At 42.5% G+C, this 25,487-nt stretch overlaps 1 protein-coding gene across 5 annotated transcripts in view; it reads left to right on the top strand.

The window, feature by feature from the left end:
• The first annotated feature begins 2,296 nt into the window (after positions 1-2,296).
• The window catches only part of FAM149A (family with sequence similarity 149 member A), a 42,425-nt gene continuing 19,234 nt past the window's right edge, over positions 2,297-25,487 (top strand). For 2 of the 5 annotated variants that reach the window (XM_076336369.1, XM_076336368.1), the window contains exons 1-2: positions 2,297-2,607; positions 24,910-25,020. In XM_076336369.1, coding sequence (XP_076192484.1) covers positions 2,297-2,607; positions 24,910-25,020 — 422 coding nt within the window. Of the gene's footprint in view, positions 2,612-22,361; positions 22,425-24,909; positions 25,021-25,487 lie in introns of those variants that run through there. The other 3 variants (XM_076336372.1, XM_076336370.1, XM_076336371.1) reach the window with 3 other exon arrangements.

Genomic DNA, 25,487 nt, shown 5'->3' with positions numbered 1-25,487 from the left:
GGATGGGGTGCCAGGTATGCACCATGCCAGTCGTTCTTTCTCTTACTTAAAGACTAACGTGTGAAAGGGTTCCTATGTTTCCTAAATCTGTAATGATGCATAGTAGCAGAATTTCTCATTCCACATCAATATAAATTGTTTAGAAAACGTTAGCAGTTCACGTGGATATTAAAAATGACATAAAGATGCAGAGAATGCATGGAGAAATGCTGAGGTGGAATGTGATACGGGAGGTCAGACTAGATGATCAAATGGTCTTTTCTGGCCCTTAAACCCTGACAAATGACTGTGTCTAAATTCTGTAAAGATTTTTCTTGTTACTACAAATGCCCCCCTAATCGGTCTCAGAACCTTGAGAATATGTGTTATGGATGCTTAGTTTTGTAAAATAGCTAAGAATACAAACTAAAAGTACTTGCTGATGAGTGAAAATAATTTTAAATGATAAAAATATGATGATGTGTTCTAAACAATTATTTTAGTACCTACATTCAGTTTAAAATAATGTACAACAGAAAAAGACATTATAAAGGCTCACAATGAGAATTAGACTAATGTTTAAAAAAAAAAAGCACAAAAGCAATAAGCACAGGGCCAATGGTAATCATCAATTATACTTGACATAAAATTTTCATATAAATTTTCCCTGTTTGTCTGAAAGTTACCTACTTCTGCTCTGCTCCTGTACATTTGTTGACAATATTATTGAGAGCAAATAAATGGGCTTACCGTGGTGAAGAGTTGTAAGTGCTTTCAGGATTAACAGTCTATATCTGAGCTGGGTAGTTTCTTTGCAGTGGGCAGCATCAGACTATGTTATGCCGATTTGTTGAGGAGTTGGATACCAAATAAATGAAAAATAGTTCCAGACTTCTAGTGTCAAAGATATTACCTAGGGCTAAAGAGGAATCATCTGTATTGAAAGCAGAATATCTAAAGGACTTGAGTGAGGCAGACTGCTCAAATCTGTAAATTTGGGGTGAAACCTGACTGTTTCTGCGGTTCTTGAATGACAGGAAGTAATGAACAAATTACAGACAGTGATTTCATAATGGGTTCTATTCCAGGTCTTCATGCAGGGTTGCTTCAGGGCTGCAGCTGAGATAAATATACTACACACCAACGTGCTCAATTATGCTACTTTCACTGTGGCGCAGTCAAGGCTTTTTGGCATCGTGAGGAATAAGCGCAGACCGTGCTGCTGTTGGGTTTATGTGGGCCTATTCCCTAAGGTTTAGTCAAACATACTTATTTCAGTTTTTAAGAAAAAAGGCCAAGAATATCCATTTCAAATTTCAGTCCTGTACTTGGTGACGTGTGTGCCCCACCCTGCCAGTTCATGGCACTCCTTGATGCGCTAGGAAGTCAAGGCAGGGATAAAATTTCCCACTTTGTATCCTTGGTTGTCATCTACTAGCAGCTGCCAGCTTGGAGTTGATGGTGGAACTAGTTGCTTGACCTATGATCCAGGGCTCATACATATAAAGGAACTGTACGGTCTTTCAGCCCGTGCTGTTCTTTTGAACGCTGCCAAGGGCCATGCCACCTGCCATATTCTGAGTTGACACAATGTTTGCCCTGTCCATAATACCAGCCATTACAGTGTCCCCAAACGGCTGCTGGCACGACCACCCTTCTCTCCATCCAGACAGACAACCCTACGTTGCGAAGCTAGCGCGGTATTTGCCCTGGCCCCCACTCATCTGCCTCCAGCTGCCTGGTATTTGTAGCAAAGGAGAGAAAGGTCTTCGATCCTGACACCCTCTACTGCTCTCCAAGCTGCCTGGGATTGCTGGTAGCATCTTTGCACGTGGGCTGTTGCTCTTCACAGCTCCCTTCTGCGGTCGCCTGACGTGGGGTAAGAAGCTGTACGGGATTGGGTCGATCTCGCTCCCCGTTTCTGTTAAACCCTTTCTGCCCACAAATGCGTGCGCCGCGCAAAGGAAGGGTGTGAAGCGCGGCCCTGCGACGCTGGCAGGTGGAGTTGGTTTCTGCCCCTTAATATTAGACGGGATTTTAACTAAAGGGAAAGTGCCGCGCTTTATTTCCTGAACTCGCAGGCTGCAACAGGTTACTGCCCTACGCTCCCGTATGACTCTCGGGCGGGTAGGCTGTTGGCGGCTCGCAGGCTTTTTGCACCCCGCCGAGGGCGGTGCGTGGCTCGGCGGGGTTTGTTTAGCCTAGCAACGCCCGCGGGGCCGGGCAGCCGCCGGCCGGGAGAGCCGCCGGCCGGGAGAGCCGCCGGCCGCCCCCGCCCGGGCTCGCGAGGGCGGGAGGGGGCTCCCGCCCCGCAGCCATGAAGGTGGCGGCGCTGGACCTGGGCGCCCTCCTCGCCAAGCTACGCCGCGCCCCCGCCGCGCCCGGCCCCCGCGCCCCGCCGCCCCCCAGCCCGCGCCCCCCGTGCGGCGGGGGCTGCGGCCCGGGCAGGGCGGTGCCGCCGGGGGGAGCGGGCGGCCGCCCCCCGCGCCCGGCAGCCGCCGCGGCGGACAAGGAGCCCGGGGGGCGGGCGGGCGCCAGGGCCCTGCTCGTCACCCTGCCCGACATCGGGGAGGAGGCGGCGGCGGAGAGCGACGCCGAGGAGGCAGCCTGCAGCCCGCGGCGCCCCGCGTGAGTGCGTGCCCCCTGAAACCGGGGCGGGGGGTGGGGGGGAATGTGTGGAGGGTGTGCACCCCTTTCTCCTGTGGGGCTCCCCCCCACCCAGCCTTTTCCGCCTGTGCGTGTCCCGAGAGGTAGTGGACATCTCTCTACGCTGGAGTGTCCCTCCCCCAGGGGTACGCTAGAGGTAGGAAACAGCACCTTCAGGAGCAAAAGCGACGGACTGTACGGGGGCTGTTTCCGGCGCCCGTGAGAAGCGAAGAGCTGGTCTGCGCTCGGGGTCCCGCTTGTGGGGCGGGCGGCCGTGTGCCGGGGAAACGGAGGTCGGAGCCCGGCCCCGAGCGGGCGGAAGAAAACTGCCCCGTCCCCGAGGGGAGCAACGCCCCAGGCTCGTAGGAAAGGCTCAGCAGGGAGAGCAGCCGAAGTCCAGAGGGAGCGCAGGGGGTGCTGAGCCCGAGTAGGGGTCGTAAAGATACCGCACGCAGGTGTGTGAGTTGTATCAAAGTCCGTCCCGAAGTTGCAGCTGTGCATCAAAGCACACATTTCAGTCACTGCCTTGTAAAAATCTAAAGTGTCAATAACAGGTATGAGGCTTTGTTTGGGTGCTTCTGTGTTTAATCTTCAAGCTCAACCTTGGAAATGTTTAGGTTTTGCTGAAGATAAAGAAACCTGTTAAGTGTGTGTGCTGTAGGGTTCAGTTGGTGGTATTTTGCTGAAGCAAAGGTATAGTAAAGCAGAAAGTGGTTTCTTAGTATATGTAAAGCAGAAGAACTTACTAAAGTCAGTAACAGTTGCATTGCTGTACTGATGGAGTATTTTGTACTCTTACAAAAAAAGGCTACTGTATATATTACATGAACATCTATAATTGCTGCCTCTGTAGTACTAAACTATGCTAGTCTTTGATATTACTGACAATCAGAAAAGCATTGATATTTTCTCAGATGTCAATAGGAATGAATAGATTTTGGAAAGTTAAGTTTTTAACTCTTTAGGACTGGAATCGCTTTAGTACTCTGTTAAACTTTCAGATGGGTTTTAGAACCTCTACTTTTAGTTTGGTTTTCATGTAGCATGATATTTAAATGACAGTCCTCTGGCTTTCTGAATCAGTCTCTGGCTCTTCCCTGGCAGAGAAATTGTGCTTATTCCCCAGCGTCCAGGGTCACTGAAGTAGGTATGTTAGAAGGTAGGCACCCATTTAGTCCTTTTGGAATCAGTTTACAGGCCTGATGTCTGTGAATGAGGCTGATCTGTTTTTGAATGTGCTGGTGGTGTTTGCTTCTGTGAGCTTTGGTAACAACAATGTCTTGAAAGTCACTGCCTGCTCTGTTCTGGGAAGGAAAAAAAAAGTGATTTTCTTTTATGCCTGTTTAAACTGATCTACTGATTTCAAGGAGTGTCTCTAGTTCTTGTGTTGCAAGGTATAATAATCCTATTCGTTCATCTTCTAATTTATCTACCTCTTCTATGAATTTGTAAAGCTTGGGCACATCATTTTAGCCTTCTCCAAGAGTCCCAGCCTTTTTAGCCTTCCTTCTGAAGGTGGCTCTCTGTTACCTTAATCGTGTTTGTAGCCCTTCTCTTACTCCAGTATACCTTTCTTGAGATGCAGGGATGAGAACTGCGCACAGTATTCTGTTTGTGGACACAATAAGGTTTGACACAGCAGCAAAGTGATGCTTTCCATTTCTGTCTCAGTATCCTTCCTGATGTGGACCAGTGTTTTGTTGGTGGCTTTGGTTGTCGCTGTACATTGAGTCCATGATGTCTCCAGGACTGCTTTCTGAACTGTAACTGCCAGTCACAATGTCAGCATCATGTAAAGATGCTTTAGATTGTTTTTTCCTGGATAACCGTTGAAAATACCTATTTGTAAATACATACTTTTACCTAGATATTTATAAACTTATTTTAGCAAATAGTAAATGAATTGAAATATTGTAACTGCCAGATAACTAAGCTATGTAACACTGTGAAAGTAGTACAAGTAGGAACACAAACCCTCCCAGATGTACCTCTTTTATTTCCCCCTACTCCCATCTAATGTGTCTGGTTTTGTTTCGGAATAAATTGTAAGTTCTTTCAGGCTTAAACTTTTTCTGCATTTGTGTAGAATAGTAGCCTTTCTGGAATAGGGAGGTTAATCTGGTTAGAAGCGTATTGACAGAGTTCTGTTTAGGAGGTATTTGATGTTTTATATAAACAATACCAGAACTAAATCAGTGTTGTTTGCCTATAATTTCCCACTACTTGTTTCTTTTTTTAATACCAAAAATAAAGCCAAGTATAATGCTGTATGAGCCAGTATTCCTGTTGAAGGGCTGATGACTTTTATCATTAAAAAAATAAAAGCATGAAATTCACTCTCAAGACAAACTAATTGGTTTTATTGGGATTAAACAACATTAAAACCGGTTGTGTGCAGCAAAATGCTTATTTCGGCTTGCTATTGAAACACTTCTAACTGATATCCCCTAATTACCCCCTAACTTTTGTATGCATGGTGGCATTTCAAATATTTTATTCATAGCAGTCAAGCTTATTCTGATAAGGTATTGTCTGTATTCAAAAAAACAAAACCAAACCAGAAAGATGTAGAAGAAAGGAATAAGATACATCACTTTGACGAGGAAAGTCTATACCTCCACATTAGCATTTTTTAATTAGATGGTTCCACTTAAGCTTTTAGAAGAAGCATCTTAATTAAATATTGAAAACTTTAGTTTTCCTTGCCTAGAGTTCAGATTTGAATTTGTGAGTTACAGAATACGATATTATATTATTGATAGTTACACATAGGAAGCTTTTGCTTACCCAAACGAAGTTCCTCTGTGACAAGTTTTATTGCTGTTTAAAATGTTTTAGAAGACATCGTCAATGGCCGGTGTACTTTCATTAATAGCAATTTCATAGAATCATAGAATAGTTTGGGTTGGAAGGGACCTTTAAAGGTCAGCTAGTCCAACCCCCCTGCAATGAGCAGGGACATCTTCAACTAAATCAGGTTGCTCAGAGCCCCGTCCAACCTGACCTTGAATGTTTCCAGGGGTGGGGCATCCACCACCTCTCTGGGCAACATGTGCCAGTGCTTCACCACCCTCATGGTAAAGAATTTCTTCCTTAGATCTAGTCTGAATCTACCCTGTTTTAGTTTAAAACCATTACCCCTTGTCCTATTGCAACAGACCCTACTAAAAAGTTTGTCCCCATCTTTCTTATAAGCCCCCTTTAAGTACTGAAAGGCCGCAATCCAGTCTCCCCGGAGCCTTCTCTTCTCCAGGCTGAACAACCCCAACTCTCTCAGCCTTTCTTCAGAGGAGAGGTGTTCCATCCCCCTGATCATTTTCGTGGCCCTCTTCTGGACCCGCTCCAACAGGTCTGTGTCTTTCTTATGCTGGGGGCCCCAGAGCTGGACGCAGTACTCCAGGTGGGGTCTCAGCAGAGCAGAGTAGAGGGGAAGAATCCCCTCCTTCAACCTGCTGGCCACGCTTCTTTTGATGCAGCCCAGGATACGGTTGGCCTTCTGGGCTGTGAGCGCACATTGTCGGCTCATGTCCATTTAACTAGGAGTAATTGGTTAATAAATGAAAGAATCCATTTTATGTCTTACTATTTTTTTTCTGAAGTGCTGACAAGTTGCTAGAAATCAAAACACATTGAGAGTGCAAAATAGTGAAAATCTGGCACTGATTCCTTCCTACGTTTCCCAGGTACTCTGAATTTTCTGAGCTCCGCAACTACCAACAACTGGTCCTAATACTGTGTAGGGCTAAACTAGAGCAGTACTTTGTAGGGTTTTACTTTTACTGTTTATTTACATAGTGATTTCATATCCTTCTAATCAAATTGAAGGAGCGGTAATGAATACATCTCTTTTTTTTCAAATGGAGAAAAAAATCCACTTCTATTCTGTTGTTTGAAAAAATTTATTCTGCTGTATAAGATTATGAACTTCCTTTGGAGGATAATAAGATGCCTTATGCTACACTTACCACAATATGCTGGTGACACCAAGATACATAGATTCCTTTTTTAAGAAACATTATTATTGCTATCCTAACATGTTGCAATAACTAGAGGAGATAGCAGCCCTTAGCTGATCTAAAGGTAAATTGGACAAGGCTTAAATTATGTTGTTTAGGAGTGGGTAATGTTTTATAGAAATTAATTGCACTGCTCCCCATTTTCAGGATAGTTCTAACACACGGAAAACGTGTTTGTGAACTTGGTATGAGAAGGGTAGCTTTATCTGCCATGTAAAAATGTCACTGTCTACTGCCAGCTTTTATTTCTCAGTAGCTCAAGCTTTGGCCTTCAAAATGATTAACTTTGAAAATGTGGGTATAAGTAACTTGATGAGCTGCAGAAGAGGATGGAAACTCGGATTCCGTCTCCTGTTTTAACCACTAAAAGCAATAGATCTCTCTCACGCTGTAATGCATACTAACCTAGATAGTGCATTGCAGTGTAACTTAGCTGCTCATTTCCATTGTTGTACTGATCTAAAGGAGTAAATATAGTAATGTGGTGGTTTGCCATGGTCTATTTTTTTCGTTGCAAATAAGTGTAAAAAAGCTTAGAAGTAAATTTTAATTTTACATGGTACTATGGAAGTCAGTATCCCTCTACATGGATGGAACTAAAAACAATTCCTAACATTTTATAATATTTTATGTAACAAAAGGTTTTTGGTAAAGTCTCGTGAAGTTTCCAGCAAGTAGCTAATCAGCTAGAGAATAAATGTCAAAAAAATGCTAAAAACAAAGAATCCCAATTTTCCTCAAAGTGCTTTTATTGCTTTCTGATGCTAAGAATTTATTCTTGTGTACCTTTAATATTAGTCTGTGTTGTTTATAGGAAACTAATTTTATTTCTGATCCAGTGCTCGGTGAGCAGGATCACTAGCGTTAACCATGGAAAGGAGAAGAGGAAGGGCCCTGGGCCCATGTTGTCACACTTAATTGTGATTGTGAGTTCCTCTAAAATCTTGTGAGTTGGGGGCTAGAAATGCATTCTACTTTATAATGTCTATAATGTTTTTTTTAATTGCTCATCAGTGTAGAGTTCAGTGTGCAATTGTTTGTGGGGTTATACTTTTCAGTTTTGCTTTGGCCCATAGTGGCACCAGATCAATATTTTTTTCCCCCCAATATTTCTGATAAGGTAGAAGGTTCTTGGATCCTGCAGTAGTTTGTTGGAAGTTCATGGTCTTCTCAGTGGTGAAATTGCTCCTGTCAGCTTGATCAAGTTCTGAAGGAATTAGAGATTTCTTGTCTTCACAAAATACTGAACTTGGGACTGACCAGTCTTTTCTAGCTGTTGCCAGAATCTTGTCGGAAAATTTTTGAAGTGGTGTGTGTGTGTACATGTGTGCTATATGGATAATAGGGGTGGGGATTTCTGTGCTGTTTTGACTCCTTCACTTTAAAACACATCTGCGTAATGCACACAAGCTGGCATACAGATTATTTTTACCAGATAATTTCTTCTGAAGAGGAGGTCTTAAGTAACCAGTATAGGAAGCAATTGCTAAAATTTTTTTTTTTCTTTCTTAACCCTGTATTTTTTACAAAAGCACATTCTAAATAGTTCTTAAAAACTCTGGAACTATGCGAGGATTAACATGTAAAGCTTTTTAGCATTTTTGCTAAATATATATATATACACACACACACTTTATACTCCATTCAGAGAGTTTGGAATGCTTTTATTCTATAAGCTGTAAGGGATAAATCCTAAATAGTATGCTTTGAACAGTGCAATGAGGTATCTTGCAATGAGACAGTTTAACAAACTCATTATAGTGTTTTCATCCAGACAGAAATCCTCATAGTGAGGCAAAATGAAATACAGCATTCAGTTGTATGGTCAGCAAATAACTGTCCATTGGTAAATAAAACAGAAGCAAATATAAAAGTGTTTCACAATTTTAGTAGATTAAAAATACGGGATTACATATTACATATGTCAAGGTCGAACAAGTTCTACCTCAATAACCTGTACTTGTCACTCACTAAAATGTGTCCCAACTACCTAAGCAGTGCAGAACATTAAATAATGCATAGCTGCTGAGATGGGGCACAAGCAAGCTGTGTGTACAGTTTTAGAGAATACATGTTTAGAGTTCAACATATATTTACAAAATATATCTGGTTTGTAACCAAGGAAGACACATTCTGGTAAAAATATTTAATGTGACCAATTGCCTGAAGTCATACTGATTGACTAGTTTAATATTTTTAATGACATGACTGTGTTCCAAATCCTTACAAAGAGCATACTGGGAACTTTAATTTTCTTCACCAAAATGTAAATGCCTGTGGACTGTTTATTACAGGTTATTATGCTACAAGGGGTAATACAGAAGGACTAAAACGTGACACAAGGAACCCAACCTTTTGTCTTGCTTTCTATTTTACAACCTATTTCTAGTGGCTTTCATGTTCTCTCCATTGTTATTCCTCCTCTTTCTCCTGCTCATTGCCTTTCAAAACTGTTGTGGTTTAACCCCAGCCAGCAACTAAGCACCACACAGCTGCTCGCTCACTCCCCCCTGGTGGGATGGGGGAGAGAATCGGAAGAGCAAAAGTAAGAAAACTCATGGGTTGAGATAAAGACAGTTTAATAATTGAAATAAAGTAAAATAATAATAATAATAAAAGAATATACAAAGCAAGTGATGCACAATGCAATTGCTCACCACCTGCCAACCAATGCCCAGCCAGTCCCTGAGCAGTGGCCCCCCCCGGCCAGCTTTCCCCAGTTTATGTACTGAGCATGACGTCACATGGTATGGAATGTCCCTTTGGCCAGTTTGGGTCAGCTGTCCTGGCTGTGCCCCCTCCCAGCTTCTTGTGCACCTCCAGCCTTCTCAGTCGGTAGAGCATGGGAAGCTGAGAAGTCCTTGGCTAGCGTAAGCACTACTTAGCAACAACTAAAACATCGGTGTGTTATCAACATTATTCTCATACTAAATCCAAAACACAGCACTGTACCAGCTACTAGGAAGAAAATTAACTCTATCCCAGCCAAAACCAGGACAGTATCCACCCCTTATTATATACCATCTACGTCATGCCCAGGTCCCACACTTTCCAATACATTCCAATTAATCACCACCCCTTTTCCCATTTTTTAACAAAAAACCACACAGATATCATTCCCTTAGTCTATGGGCCATCCCTCTAAAATGTTCATTGAGTTCATTTAGTCCATGACTTTGGGTTCCATCTGTCATAATAATCTTCCAGGGCAGGAAAGATGGAGATGGTATGTGGTGTTGGATTGTTTCATGTTGAAGTCAGTTCTGGTTCCATCATCACTGTGCTTTGCTCGGTTTCACTGAAGTTCATTCTTCATTAATCTGGGTGATTCTTATTGTAATATCATTGGTATGGCATATAATATTATGTAGCAACTAACATCACATAGTTCAGCTCATTGGCTATTCTCACCCAAAATCAAATCCCCTTGAGGTACACATCGGACTTCCCCATCCTTCCGCATTATCCACCAGGTGCACCCAGGTCCTTGAGCAAAAGCAATCCCATGGATGGGTTTACCTTTGCCTGAGGCAGGAATAACCCAGACTGTCTTCCCCAGCATATTTTTTACATGCACTACAGGGACTTGTGTCCCTTTTCCAATCGCTTTGTTAACGCCCCCTTCCCTAGAAAGGGATCCCAGCTGCTTGGCTTCCCTACCCTCTAATTCCAGGCTAGTGGCCCCATTATCCCAGCATCGGAGCAGCCAGGTGACAATATGCTCACCTGGACGACGGCTGAAATCTTTTCATATATCTCGCAGCTCACTCAGGGATAGAGATCGGGTGGTCACTGCCTCGTTTATGAGTTCTTCCTCTTCCTCCTCCCCGGTCAGCGGCCGGCTCTCCTCCTCCCGTTCTCGTGATGGCCCTTCTCCAGGGTATTCGTACAGTTCTTCCTCCTGTTCCCTTTTAGAAGAAGCTTCTTCCTCCCTTACTAAACGAGCCGACTTCCGCTTCCAAGATTTCTTCTTGTGTACAGGGGCGACTGATACCGGCACAGGCTGGTTCTTTGGTTCAGCCACAGGGCCTGTTGCTGGGGTCTGAGTGGCCGCAGTGCATGTCGTTTTGTCATCAGATCCAGAGACCTTCTCTTCCCTTTGAGGGTACTGAATGGTGTTGAACAGGGCTCGGTAGGCATGGGCCAGGCCCCAGCACGTTGCAGTGATCTGTGCCTCTCTGGAGTTGCCAGGGTGACAGCATACTTTTTCCAAATATTCTACTAACTTTTCAGGATTCTGCACTTGCTCAGGGGTGAAGTTCCAAAACACTGGGGGTGCCCATTGGCCTAGGTACTTGCCCATCTTGTCCCACACACCCTGCCACTCATAACTATCCAGCCTTGGGGCAGATCTCTGGATGATGTTCTTAAATTGCTTATTAACCTTAAACAAAACCGAAACAATATTCCCAAGAGATACCAATAGAAGTATCTTGACTACCCAAGGATGTTCAAGAAAAGTTACTGTAATGAAGGGGGAAACGTTGTAGAAGAAGGTAGCGATGCTGCCATCCTGTATTTCCTCCATAAAAAACCTCTCAGAGGAAGGACTATAACTGCTAATTGTCTCCACGAAGTGGTACCCGAAGTACAGTAATGGCTTCAGTACAAAATTCAAATACCAGATTAAGCTCAAGGCCAGTGTTTTAATAACAAACCTCCCGGGCAAAACATCACTAATCACTGCAGACCACAGCAAACTGCAAAAAACAACACCAATCTCTAACATGTACAGCAAAAAAACAGAGCATGATGCAGATCAGACAAACCAGTATCGAGAACAGATGAACCAACATTGTGACCCATAACTGTTAACAGATATAAATTCCTTAATGCGCTCTGGTTAATCTGTTATTATCTCAAACCCTTCGAGCACCACGTTGGGCACCAAAAAGGACCGTCGTGGTTTAACCTCAGTTGGCAACTGAGCACCACACAGCCGCTCGCTCACTCCCCCCCCCCCCCTCCCCGGTGGGATGGGGGAGAGAATTGGAAGAATGAAAGAGAGAAAACTCGTGGGTTGAGATAAAGACAGTTTAGTAATTGAAATTGAATAAAATAGTAATAATAATATACAAAACAAGTGATGCACAGTGCAATTGCTCACCACCTGCCGACCGATGCCCAGACAGTCCCCGAGCAGTGGCCCCCCCGGCCAGCTTTCCCCAGTTTATGTACTGAGCACGAGGTATGGAATGTCCCTTTGGCCAGTTTGGGTCAGCTGTCCTGGCTGTGCCCCCTCCCAGCTTCTTGTGCACCTCCAGCCTTCTCAGTCGGTAGAGCATGGGAAGCTGAGAAGTCCTTGGCTAGCGTAAGCACTACTTAGCAACAACTAAAACATCAGTGTGTTATCAACATTATTCTCATACTAAATCCAAAACACAGCACTGTACCAGCTACTAGGAAGAAAATTAACTCTATCCCAGCTGAAACCAGGACTTCCTGAATGAGTGATAGTTTTTATATCCTTACTCTTCCCGCTCCTGACTAGGTGTGCTGAACTCCTAATAGTCTTTAAAATACATCTTTTGGCCATGTAGATTCTTCTGAATAGGTTGGTTGCTGTTTTTCTATCTACTGTCTAAAACCATCTTCTTATCTCAACAGTCACCAGAGGTTTTAATGCATTGTTCAACGCTTGAATTTAATTTTGGTTTCTTTATTATCTTTCTATAACCTGAAATTAAAGTGTGCATCATTTTTCCCCCCTATGTTAAAAAGAAATGCCTTTGTCTGTTGACCTGTTTATGGACATACAGCTTGAATGCTGCTGTGCATGTTTGTTCAGTTCATAGGTCCTAATGTGAGGTGAAAGCTGGTTAGCTGCTGGGTGATGTAGTGGCATCGTGTCCCACAGGCTGCAGCCAGCAAGGAATAGAGGATTAGCACAGTGACTCAATGGCTCTTCTTAATAATCAGAAAGTGGCAGTGTGCATGAGGGATTTCTCATGGATGTGCAGCAGGAGATTGCCTAACTGAACACTGTCCATCATCAGCATGTAATCCCTCTGCTCTGGCTGATACACCTCTATTTCAGCATATTTACATACTGAGCACTTGTGCTCTAAAATGTATGAAATATGCTCTTTAATGCCTCCTGATATGAAAGAAAAACACTGAAATAAGGACATGCTGCTCTGGGAACTTACTGCAAGGTTGATTAGCACTTGAGATGAGCACTGGAAGAGCTGTGTATGCAGTACTGGCAGCATTTCAATTGTATCCTTATTTTTGTTACTAATGGCTACAGAATTGGAGGGAGAGGCTTCTGCAGTGTAATATTTTGGCAGAGTCTTGGAGCACTCGCTGGTTTGATACTGAGTATTATTGGCAACCTAGGAGATGAAATAGCATATTAAACATTATCTGGTAGTTTAAGTGAACAAAAGTGAAAGTACAGCTTTCATCATGTGAAAAGCAGACTAGATGCAGTGGCTATACGTATTATTTTTTTTTTAACATTATAAACTCAATATCTTGACCTCACTGCAAAATTTTGTAAGGTATTTAAAACAGAGACTTAAACAACTTCCTTGCTTGAAATGAAAGTTGTTCTGATCTCTTTGATGTTATGCTGATGAAAGAAGTCTGTTATGAAAAGATATTAACTGAATTTCCAAATGTACACCAGTAACAAGAATATAAAGGGAAAGTCTCGTGGACCACTTCCAAGTGTTTTGTTAGGGTCCTACTCCCTCCCTGTCTGTTCACAGACATTTGATCCTGCAGCAGTAAATGCCTCCTATCAGATCCAAAGAAATAAAACACCTTCTCGAAGACACTAATTAGCATTCTTTATTATTGCAGTTAATTAAGATGATAGTATTTTTCTTAATGTTAATTCATAATTTATATTAAAAAGTCAGATTTACTTCTATAAATAGAAGAGATACTTAATATGCATATCTTATTCTCAGAAATTGTTTATATTTCCTAGAACCAAGTATTATAGTTGTGTTTCCATTTTCACAGTGAACCAAGGTTAGAAATAGATTAAAAAAATATAATACTCAGCAAGCTCATGCCATCTTAAAGGCTTTATAATTTTGAAATATATTCAAAATTTGTAGAAGAATAAATTTACTATATACACATAGTTTAAAGAACTAAGCCTAGCTTTAAAATCGGAACAGTTTATTGTTACTCTGTCTTGTAAAGATAGGAGCAGAACTCAACACAAATCATGGTTGCAAAAACCTTAAATCTATTTCAGGATTCAATATGAAAATGCCTAATATTAGGCATTGCACTTAAGTCTGTGTAGTATAAATATCCACTTAAGATGCTGTGTTGTATGTACAGGGTATTATTCTTAGAATCATGGAATATCTCAAGTTGGAAGGGATGCATAAGGATCATCAAGTCCAACTCCCTGCTCCTCGCAGGACTACCTAAAACTAAACCATATGACTAAGAGCGTCATCCAGACGCTCCTTGAATTCCAATAGGCTTGGTGCCTTGACCACTTCCCTGGGGAGCCTGTTCCACTGACCTGTGACTGACCACCCCTCAGTGAAGAACCTTTTCCTAATGTCCGATTTGCACTTCCCCTGACGCAGCTTCATACCATTTCCACGTGTCCTATCGCTGGTCACCAGAGAGAGGAGACGCTGCCCCCCTTGAGGAAGTTGTAGACTGTGATGAGGTCACCTCTCAGCCTTCTCTTCTCCAAGCTGAACAAACCAAGTGACTTCAGCCGCTGCTCATAAGTCTTGCCTTTGAGACCTTTCACCATCTTAGTCGCCCTCCTCTGGACACAATCTGATAGTTTGATGTCCTTCTTATATTGAGGCACCCAGAACTGCACGCAGTACTTGAGGTGGGGCTTCACCAGTGCAATGTAGAGTCTTATTTGTGTATTAAACATTATGGCCTGTTTTTCCCTTATTCCACCTCTTTAGAAGTAGCCCTGAAGATGCAGGAAGATATTACATGTACACTGCTATATGTGTTGTCAGTGGTTTAAAAGAAAGTTGTGTTCACTTATTTTTGATTTTTCTTCCCTCCAGATGCAATATCAAGTGGAGACCTTAACCCTAAGGAGAAGCAGGTCTTGGGTAAAAGAGGTGATTTTGAGTGCAGCTAGTGAATACTGTGTGCAGAAGGCTGCCACAGAGGACTAACAAGCTGCAGATGGTGATGTGGGGAAGCACCGAGGAACCTCTGTGCTCTGGGATTTAGGTTCTGAGACAACCTGTTGCTACCTGGAGGCAAAGAAGAGTGGTGGTTCTGAGCTGCAGTGGGCTCTTCTGCTGGCCGAGATTCCCCCCCCCCCCCCCCCCCCCCCAGCTCTAGCCATTATGCAATTGTTACCCCAAACTGAGATACAAGATCAAATCATAGCCTTCTTGGAGGCCATTTGCCTGCCTAGAACATAGTCACTGCAGTGTTACCATGAGATAATGAGGATGTATATTGATCAGCTGCGTTGCACTGATGAGCAATGACATTCCTTTGGCAAAGTCTTTCAAGTTTACCTCCTCTCTGGAGCTGAAGGTAGTGTATTCTAAAGCTATCTTGTTTTAGAACCAAGTGTGGCTTTTATGATTATTTAGGAAAAGATTTTTAGCTACATATGAAGAACTTTACATTGTGGCAAATTATGTTGATTTGGTCAGATCAAAAAGATTGTCACCTGAAAACTCACTGTTGCATACTGAGTGCATACTCAACTGTATGCATGCTCCCAGGGCAATCTAATCATCAAAGCATCAGTAACCCATATATAGATTCAAAGATAGTAAGTGCCATTTCTGAAAAAGGAAGGGCCCAATCAGGTGTACAATAAAAGGCTAACAGTAGAAAAACTCTGATAAAGGTTCTTATTTTCAAGCTTCAGATGAAGTCAATACTTCCTTGAACAATGAGCAAGATGACTGAAAGCACTGAAATGCTTTTGACAATGCTTGTTAATAGGTAAGAGAGCAAAATGAAAACCATCTCTGGGTCTGGAGTGACACTCATCAACAATGATGTGTGCTATCTTTGGGTGTATCTTTGCTAGCTGTCAAGTCTGCTACACAGCCTCTGGCATGTTCAGTAATGATATTGATAAAGATGGGTTGCTGGAAGCTTAGAAGGTAAATGTTTGCTATACCTCCCCTTCCATGGCAGATTTTTTTTCTCCCCTCATTGAGCCATGTCATTTCTAAGCAAACAGGCAAAATGGATATTATAGCTGTCTTAATTTTCTGCCGAAGGCTGGATGAAAGATCTATTAAATTTCTCATGATTCTGCGTCATTTACTGTGCACCTACTGGGGTTACCTCAGCTAAACTATTCCAGAGATGACTTTTCAATATATGCCACAATTGTCTTAACTTTGAGAAAGCTGAAGAATAGGGATTGTAAGCAGGAACAGGCATTGTTGTCACCTACCTTGATTTCCTTTGTATTGCCACAATAATTAATTAAAGGCTGAGCCAAACTGAGTGCTTTCCACAGTTGTAAAAGTCACTGGATCTGTCTCATAAAAGGTCCAGACTGCTGAAGGAAGAATTCGGTGCTGTTGTATTAACCACATCTAAGTATGCTCAGCCCTGAGCACTGTTGCTACAGCAGAGTCTTCAGATACACCTCCTCTAGGATCTGCCAACGATGTTCAGTACTGTCTGTCAGTTTGTGGTCATTGAAGTTGTTACAAGAGGGTGAAAGTGCTCTTATCTTCTTAAAGGTCCTCTGAGTCTGTTTGAAAAAAATAAGTAAACAAACATCTGTCTTGTCAAGCATTACAAGGAGAGTGAACCACGGTCGACCGCAACCAAGTTGGACGGATGACTATCTCACCTAGAGGGAAGAGGGTGTGTGTATTTCCTATGAGCTTTGTGCTTTCTGTGGTATAAATGTTCAGCTACAATGCTGCATTGCGTGCCTGGAATATTGTTCGTCATTGATGCAGAAAGCAGCTGGGGGACGTGTGGAAGGGTCCTTTTGTGCAGTGATGATGACTCAGTCGTTTGTAATGAAGTTTGTGTGTTCTGCTCTGTGAACAAGATAGTGACCAGGAGTGGTCTATTCACTTCCCTGAAACTGCTCCTGAAAGGTGGGCACTGTGTTGACAGTAATCCTTTACAGAGGAATTTTTAAGCAGGGTGGATTTGTGAAGTAACTACTTCTGTTCATTATATCACTTCAAAGAAGAATAAGAAATAGGCTCCCATGGTAATTGTCCCAAACCAGTGTAAGAAAGGATGGTGTGATTTTAAAATCAATTTCTTCTCACAGATGTATATGTTTATGCTAAAGAGAGCTTATATTTGGATTTTTTTATAATCTCGCTCATATCCAAGTTTTCTATAAGTCTGTCATACAAATAATAGTTATCTCTTGGTTTTACAAACTAACTGTGGGATGGAACAACCAGCAGAAAGTGAGAATATGAATGAAATGAGTAATGTCAGGTTATAAGATAAAGCATATCATGTTATGAGAGTATGATGTATGTGGTATATTTACATTTGTTACAAATCATGTTTCCAAAATAGAAAAGAATATGTAAAGAAGATGGGAGATCTGAGAAAATGAATTCTCTTTGACAACAAGGCAGCAGCTTTATTAAGAGATTAGGATATCATACATTGTTGGCAATGGAGCAATGTGCAATAAATATTTTTTTCAGAGGCTGTGGCTACAAAATAGACTGTACTCATCTGTTAGAGAGGTCTCGTGCACGTATGATAGATAGTACAGTTAGTATTTTTCTCTGTTCGTTGACTTTTCTAAACTCCTCTGGTTGAATGCCTTTTGGCATCTCCTTTTATAACACTCTCCAGTTCCAAATTAGGGTGGTGGAAGTAGCAGTAATAATAATAACAATAATAATATACTCCTTCTCAATTAATTATCCATAGAATTATCATTGCCTTGGTGGGAAGGGAGGAAGAAGGGACTTGGTTTAGAGTAATGCAGTCGCTCTTGTGTTTTTTCCTACTAATGTTTTTTGTATAACTTGGTGGTAGGGTGTGAGGGATGGCCAGTGACTATTTCTTGCAGTTGCAATGACAAACAAGCCTTCCAAAAAGGTTACACAAAATCTAACTCTTGGTCTCAGTCTTTACACTGAGCGAATGTAGGAAAAGGTGGGAGATGAGCTTAAGAGTGGGTAAATGAAAGTAATGTATTTAGGGGAATAATAATCAAAACCTACCTTACATAATGCTGACCTCGAAACTAGCAGTTATGACTCAGAAATGAGATCTTGGCAGTGTCTTTGACAGTTCTGTGAATGATTGCCTCTGTGTACGCTGGTATCCAGAAAAAGCAATAAAGTCTTGTTCCTCATCAGGCACAGAGTGGAAAGCACCATTTCACTGCAGCGTACTACATCCCGTGTGCTGCCTGCAGTTCTGGTTTCACATCTCAAGAAAGGCAGCTGGGATGTGTTGGGGGGGGAATAACCACCTGCCTTCAGAAGAGAGATTATGAAGTCAAACTCGCTAGTTTTGAGAGGAGGAGGTGGCTCAGGACGTGGTTGCTACAGGTGTGATGCTTGAGGAACTGTGGATGTAGCGTGATGGACAACCAGGACGAGAACCTGTTACTCATGAGATGCTGCAATACTAGAATTAGAGGACATGCGTGGAAAACTAGTAGATTAGTCAAACAATTTAGGGGAAAAGATACAGTTTGTTTTTTTGGGTTTTTTTTGGGGGATGTGTGTTTGTTTGGTTTTGGTTGGGTTTTTTTGGGGGGTTGGTTTTTTTGTTTGTTTTTTTTTTACAGAATGGGCAGTAACTTCTGGAATTTGTTGCAACAGGATGTTGTAGAGGCAAATAGTACCAGCAGGTTCAGAAATGTTCTCAGGAAAATGATGGACAAGAAGTCCCAAAAGGATGTGAAAGGACTGGGCAGGGATGTACTTTCTCAATATCTGTTAACCCATGATAGCGGATACTGCTAGAGAAGGATGAAATACACTATAGATGATGGCCAGATTTATGTGCTTCCCCTAAATAGTATGTCCTGTTGCTGCTGTCACACAAAATATTGGAGTAAATGGAGTATCGTTTTGATCCAGTAGGACATTTCTTACGCTCTTGCATTACTTAGGTAACTATTGCAGCTAGGAGTGACCAAAATAAAAGACTTTGTATGTGCATTTGAGTACATAGAGGTGGTGGAAGGAACTCCCAAGGCTAAAACCTATGTTCCAAGGCCAAAATTTGTAAAACATGAGGTAAACCTTTGTAAAACATGAGATGTTTTACGTCCTCTTCTTTTTAAAGGGGAGAGATGAGGTGAATTGCACGCAACCCTTGAAGGATGTCACACTGCAGGGCTTCTGGAGCAGAAAGGGGAGGTCTTTCAAAGTCTGTTGTTTATTTCCATTTCAACTTTTCTTCCTGACTTTGGAGGACACCTTTCTATCTAGCGTTTCTGATTTTCATCCTCTTTAATTATGTTTCAAATTAGCTGTGAAAATAATCTGCTACTGATGACATCATACATCCTATCCCCCTTCAGAACTCTGACCTCACGTACCACCTTCCAGCTCTTTGTCTTTAAGACCCCATGCAAGGTAATGGCTTGTGCATCTCATGTTAGGTCTCTTCCTTCATATCCTTATCTTCCTTTTTTTCAATGAACCTCAAAACATTTCTCTTTCCATATTCATCATTTCTCTTGCCTTTGTGTTCTCCTAAGCCTGGAACTTCTCTTTTAAATTTCTGTTATGCCTTCATATCAAGCCCTTCATGTGTGATGGGACATGTTTTTCCTGACTTGTAATGGAAAAGGAAACCTGAAGCTCTGATTTTTTTTTTTTTTTAATTTAAGCTCTTTGTGCATACAGGCTCACTTTTTCTTCTTGTTTAGTCTACTTTTCCTTGTATCTGACGCCTCCTTCTTTTCTTCTTAATGTAGACCAAAGGGCTGTCTTACTCTGCATTGCATTCTGAGGTTGATGCTATAAAGGCTTCTGGAGCACAGTTTGACCTTTAAATGCAACTGTGAAACTTCTGTGCTTAGCTGGCTTATTATATTTATCCTTTTTGATGTAAGCAACTAGGCAAATTTTGTGTGTTGCTTCAGGAAAGAGGGGAGAAAAATCAAATGTTTCTTGCATGTCTTGCAGTGAATATATAAGTGTAAGATGGACCAAATTTAAGACTGTTTTACTGCCCAGGAGGCTCTACCCCCCCCGTGCCCCTTTACAATAAACAAATACAAAACAAAGATCTTAAAATTTGACTGAAGACACAAGCTGCTTCATTTACTCAGGCCTTCTCTCTTCCTGTTTTATTTCTCTTTTTTCTCTCTTTCCTGTGTTCTTATTTTGCTCTATTTCAGTCAAGATCCTTTTTTCACATCATTCAAACTCACGAGCCGCCTTGTATTTTCCTTTGTTTTGACACAGTTTTGTTTGAGACTGTTATTTTCTCTCCTGTAAGGAAATGTAGTGACTTAGAGTGGTCTGAAGTAAACAGCATGCCCAACAATTTGATTGAGGTTAATTCAGCCTAGTATAGGATTATTTTTGTGCATTGGCTCTGTGCTGTGAATGTTGTTTTTAAAGGAAACAAATTACATGCAGTAGAACTATTTTAAACACGCTTCATTGTTATATGCCTATTTATTAATAACCTGTTATTGGAAATGGCTGTCCCACAAGATTTGGGGATTTAGGGAAAAGATTACAGGGTTTCTCTCTTCTTTTTGCTTTCAGTTGTCCACGCTGTGAATGTGCTTCTTTTTACTTTTTCAGCCAGAAAAAGCTATCCCACTGCCATGTTTGTGCTAACGTGTTCCCCCTCTGATACGTTTTGTTGAGCTGAAGTAACAGCCAGTGCTGCCTTCAATGTTTTGTGCTTCTGGAGGTAACACAAAACTGGAGTTCGGCCACCATGGAAATGTACTTTTTTTTTTTTTTTAATGTTTTGAAGTGTAAGTTGTAAGGTGTATTGAAGGGGGAGGAAGCTGAGGTGACCGCACCAGTCAGCTGGGACACAGACAATTACTGTGGATGTCAGTCTTTGTCGTGGTAGTGGTTTTGTAGGATAATTAGTTATGTTACATCCGTAATCATTACCCTCGACACAAGGATTAAAAAAATAAGTGACTGATAACTTTGTATCTGCATTTTTGCTTGGCATCCTCTGCTGCTTGCATATGTGAATGAGAGAAGTCTGCAAATACGCGTTGTCCCTGGACTGATAGTGTAAATCTCTGCTGCAAAGCTTGCCTGCTTGGACTTTATGTAGGGGTGCGTGGTCTTGGCCCTTTGTTAGGCAGTGTGTTGCCTTCATTCTTATTTGTTCTAGCAGATTAGAAAACAGAAAAAAAAATAGCAAAATACTCTTAAAGACTATTTTTGTACATGTGTGGGTAGGTCTTTTAGGACAGAAGTGACCAAAAGCTAGATGATAGCAAAACCCCTTTAGAGCCTGCATAGCAGTACAGCATTCAGTTCCCTTAGGTCAAAACAGAGTTTCAGGGTATGTAGTTTGAAATAAGATATAGAAAATCTTCAGAAGGTTTCAGAGAAATAATTGGCTTTGTGTTCAAAATATTCTTGGAAGTGCAGTTGTAGTTCTTGGAGATTTACAGTGTTCTGTTCGTAAAAGTTGCATTCCATGGATGCATATATGTGCAGTGATTTAGAGTTAAAATTGCGTTTTCTTAATGTGGGCATAATTTGCTCTTCTAGATCTTCAGCTGCTTGTTGGACACGTGCAGCTTGACAAAGAACTATGCTTTTTTCTGTGTGTGTTTGAGATTTCAGACAAACTTACTCTTACAGAAGAACAATTGCTAAAGACAAGGAGAGTTGTTACAACACACGTAAAAGGAAAATCTTTCTTAATGTTTTACTGGATCAGAAGAATGTGGAACTTTTTTAAAAACTATGTTTGGCAAGAATTCTTTAAATATCAGAGGAAAATGCATTCTCATTTTTCATACACCTTTCTTACCATGTAGTTTTTTTTTGTGATGAAACTTTAAATATCATATAAATGCTGCTGTTTGTTTTCCTGTAGCGAGAGGTTTCATACACCATACTTTTTCAGTCTTAATTTTCAGCATTTTTAATGTTGCCTTGCTGCTTCTTTCCCAGTAAGAATACTTATTTTCTTCTTGCTTATGAGCAGATGTACTTTCTTCTCTGAGAGAGGCTTTCAGCAACATACGTAGACACCAGAATTTATACACCGGAGCTAGAGATGAATGGTCTGGTGTAAATCTGCAGCCGACAGCCTGTACTCTGCCCTGTCACTCGTGCTCCGGGAGATCGATGATTTGCACGGGGATGGTTTGGAGGAGAACTCAATTAATTAACAAGGAAAATTCTTACTCCGTTGTCCAGCACCGCGTAACTTTTTTATCACCTCTAAAGGCGAGGGAAACCCTCTCTGGGCAGAAGGGCCCTAAATGAGCCTGTCTTGGCTGTGTGTTCAGAGCCGAGAGGTGGGGGAGATGTGCACCCCTCCCGTTCAGGCTGAGGCTTATTTTTGCGGGCGCCCTTTTGGGTCGGGAGCCCTGGGGGGGCCCAGCCCTTGCCCCCGGGGCGCGGGTGAACCCGCGGCCGAGCCGAGCCGCGCCGCGCTGCCCGCCCGCGGGGCGAGGGCAGGGCGGGGGAGGCGAGGCGCTGCGGGCGGGCGCTGCCGGGCCTCCTCCTCGTCTTCGGCCTCCTCCGCCGCCGCCCTGCAGCGGCCGGGGGCGGTGCGAGGGGCCGCCCGCGGGCCCCTGCCGCGCCGCTGCCGTCCCCCCGCGCCCCCCATGCGCGGGGCGCGGGGCGCCGGCCCGCCGGGCGGCTGCTGCAGCGGCCGGGGGCTCTTCGTCGTGGGGTGAGTGTGGGCGGCCGGGCCGGGGGGGGCTGCGCCCCGGTTCTTGCCTGGTTGCGGGGGGCTGCCGCCTGCCGCAGGGAGGTGGCCGGGGCCGGCTTGCGAACCCTCCCGGGGCGGCTGAAGCACTGGCTGGCGTAGGCGGACAGCGTTATGATTTTGTACCGTCATCATTTAATGCCTGCAATTGCAGAGAGTTCGGTTAGGGCTGGAGAGCAGTCGGGTGCTGGCTGCTGCAGTCCCTGGTGTTCCCTTGCCAGCGCTGGGGAAGTGTGCTATGGATGTGCTGGGAGGGGTTTTTCCTTTTGTTTTATTTTATTGCAATCGTTTCGTGGCTCATCTTCTAATGGCATGTGGTCCAAGGAGCCAGGAGGCGTAGTACCATGGCATGCAGCGAAACGATGCGGCAGAAACACTTTTTTGCTCCATCTCACATCATGTATTATGCCATTCAGTATAATGCATATGCTTTCTTTCACAGAGGAAAGTCCGTGAAATTTTATTGGTGGTATTTCTGTTTTTTCATGTTTGTAAGTTCAGGTTTCCTTCAAAGCCACAAGAAAACCCTGCCTGGGGTTCCTTGAGAAGTCAGAAAGCCTTACAGATATAGGAGATCCAATCAGTGTGGTTAGCATAGGTTGCCAAAAGTCTGTCGGGTAAATGAAGCAGCTGGAATACAAGAGGAAAGGGTTCTTGCACAGGCAAATAACTACAGTAGGAAACAGAGGGTAGCAGTAAATGGTTTCCTCCTCCAGTGGTGTTTCATAGGGATCTGTCATGGGCAGTTCAAGCTAGTTGACCAGATAAAGGGGTGAGCAGTGAAGTGAGAAGGCTTGGTGGCGATATTAAGCTATGGAAAATTACTAAGGACAAGGGTCAGCAATGAAAAAAAATCGAGGAGGACCTTGTAAGACTGGGCGATAATGTGGCAAATAAATGGCAGAGGGGGATGTACGTGAACAGAAGGAACTGGCTTTCCACGTAGAAGATGGGCTGTGAGCTCACTGTTATTGCCTGGGAGATAGCTCTTGGTGTTATGACAAAATGGAAGTTTTCACGGGACTGGACTGTACCACTTTTCATAGGGCCTCTTGGTTCTGACAGTGGCCAAAAGCAGATGCCTAGGGAAGAGGGAGGAAATTTAAAGCAAACACATAGAGATACTTTCTACTGCTGTTGTACCAGCCTCCAAGAATTTGCAATTCAAGGTCTTCCCTGATGAGAAGTTTAAACTTGTGGTAGGTTTTTGGTGGCTTCTTAGCCAAGGCATAGGAGTAGGATGTGTGATGAGTATGTATCTTTGTAATCTGTGTAAAGGCAAGATAAATATCAGAAAGGATAGGAAGAAGGCAGAGCAATTCTAACTGTTGCAGGGCCAATCTACAGTTCTTGGCTAAAGAAATCAAGAAAATTCTTGAGCTGTGAGCTGTTTCCTTACAGTTACTCATTCACAAATGTACTTTGATGCAATCGTGCTGCTATTCGCGGTTATGACCTGAGGATTTTATGGGATGAAAATAGGAACTTCCACAGATGAAGTAATCTCTTGCTGTAAAAGTGTTTCTGAGGAACACTGATACATCTGTACATATTCTGAAGAGACTGGTTTACATATTAATGACAGACTTAGTGGGATTATAGAAATGTGGGATTACAAACAGTTTCTGTTTAAAGAAAAAAAAGTCTCTTCATTAAAAGGCATTCTTTTAAGGCTAGCAATAAAAGTGCAGGCATTTCTCTGCCTTACTGTATCTTAATATTCATCTGTGTGGTTTCTAAGAGATGGTTTTAAAGTTTGAGCATGTGTTCGGGTATTTGGAGAACCAAAAAAGACAAGCTCTAGCATTTCGGATGCTGGAAAGGCATAATACTAGAAAGTTTGTGGCTTGGTTTTTAAGGTAGTGTTAAGGAGTCTTTGGTACTGGGAGAACTGATGCTTTGTGGCCTGTGAGTGTGTTGAGAATATGCCCATGTTTCCCGATGTACTAATATCTCGGTTTACTTAAAACAGCCAAGTTGAGAGTTCATAGTTTTAGTAAAGACCACTGTTTGCTTGGCACCATATCTGTAACTTCTTTTTATGCAGAGACACATCTGAGAAAGTGGACTCTATGTTAATGATTGAACAGAAACACATAACTAAATAACTATTGTATGGACAATTGCTGGTTTGTGCCTTTGCTCTGCTCCTGCAATAGTGAGGTGCTGCTGCGTTTGTGTGCGCTTCGAGCAAATTTTAAAGTGCAAAATTGAAGGAGAATGCCTGTGGAGTAAAATAAGTCTCAAATGTACATTTTTCTGAAAAATACCTGTGTAAAGTAAATAAAAACTATTTTAAAACAAGGTAGTTTGTTTCAAGCAAATGTTTTTGTTCATGGATAGGATTGAAAAATTCAACAGAGTTGTTGTCATCTTTTTTTTTTTCTCCAGTGGAGGTGTGAGTTAACCTTATTTAATATTATGGAATGGTATGTTTCTGTGTTTATAGGAAGGGACTGTCCAGAGGTTCCACAAATAAGTGTCTTTCTGGAAAAAGTGGAGAGTCTCTTCCAGCAGTTTTTGAGAGAAATGTGCAGGAAGCCATCGACAATTATACTTGGTATGCATTCACTTCTGAAATAGTACTTCATTAACGGAGTCTTGGCTTAAATAGATATTTCAAGATTGGTATTCATTTTCACTAGTCATGCTTCTGGTCATTCTCATGGATGACAACTATTTGCAGTATATAATGCAGGATATAAATTGACCCAACCTGTTGTTCAGAGTGTTTGAACTTTACTCCTGCGTTGTGTTATGGATTTGCATATTTTTAGAGCATAGTGAAGGGCACCGATTAAGCCTAGAAGGGAACTCAGACTTCATGGTTAAACGCAGATAATGCTCACCAACATTGCAGGTCAGTTAACTTTCAAGAAGTTTCATTTCAGTTGGCACTGGTTAGGATTTGCCTGGCCTGCATATCTGACTTCCCTTGCTTTCATAGAATCATAGAATCATTGAGGTTGGAAAAAACCTCTAAGATCATCGAGTCCAACCATCAACCCAACACCGCCATGCCCACTA

The sequence above is a fragment of the Aptenodytes patagonicus genome, chromosome 4 (assembly GCF_965638725.1).
Source record: "Aptenodytes patagonicus chromosome 4, bAptPat1.pri.cur, whole genome shotgun sequence".
In the NCBI taxonomy this organism is placed as follows: Eukaryota; Metazoa; Chordata; class Aves; order Sphenisciformes; family Spheniscidae; genus Aptenodytes; species Aptenodytes patagonicus.
The sequence above is the reverse complement of the archived record's forward strand: the minus strand, read 5'-3'. Positions and strand labels throughout refer to the sequence as shown.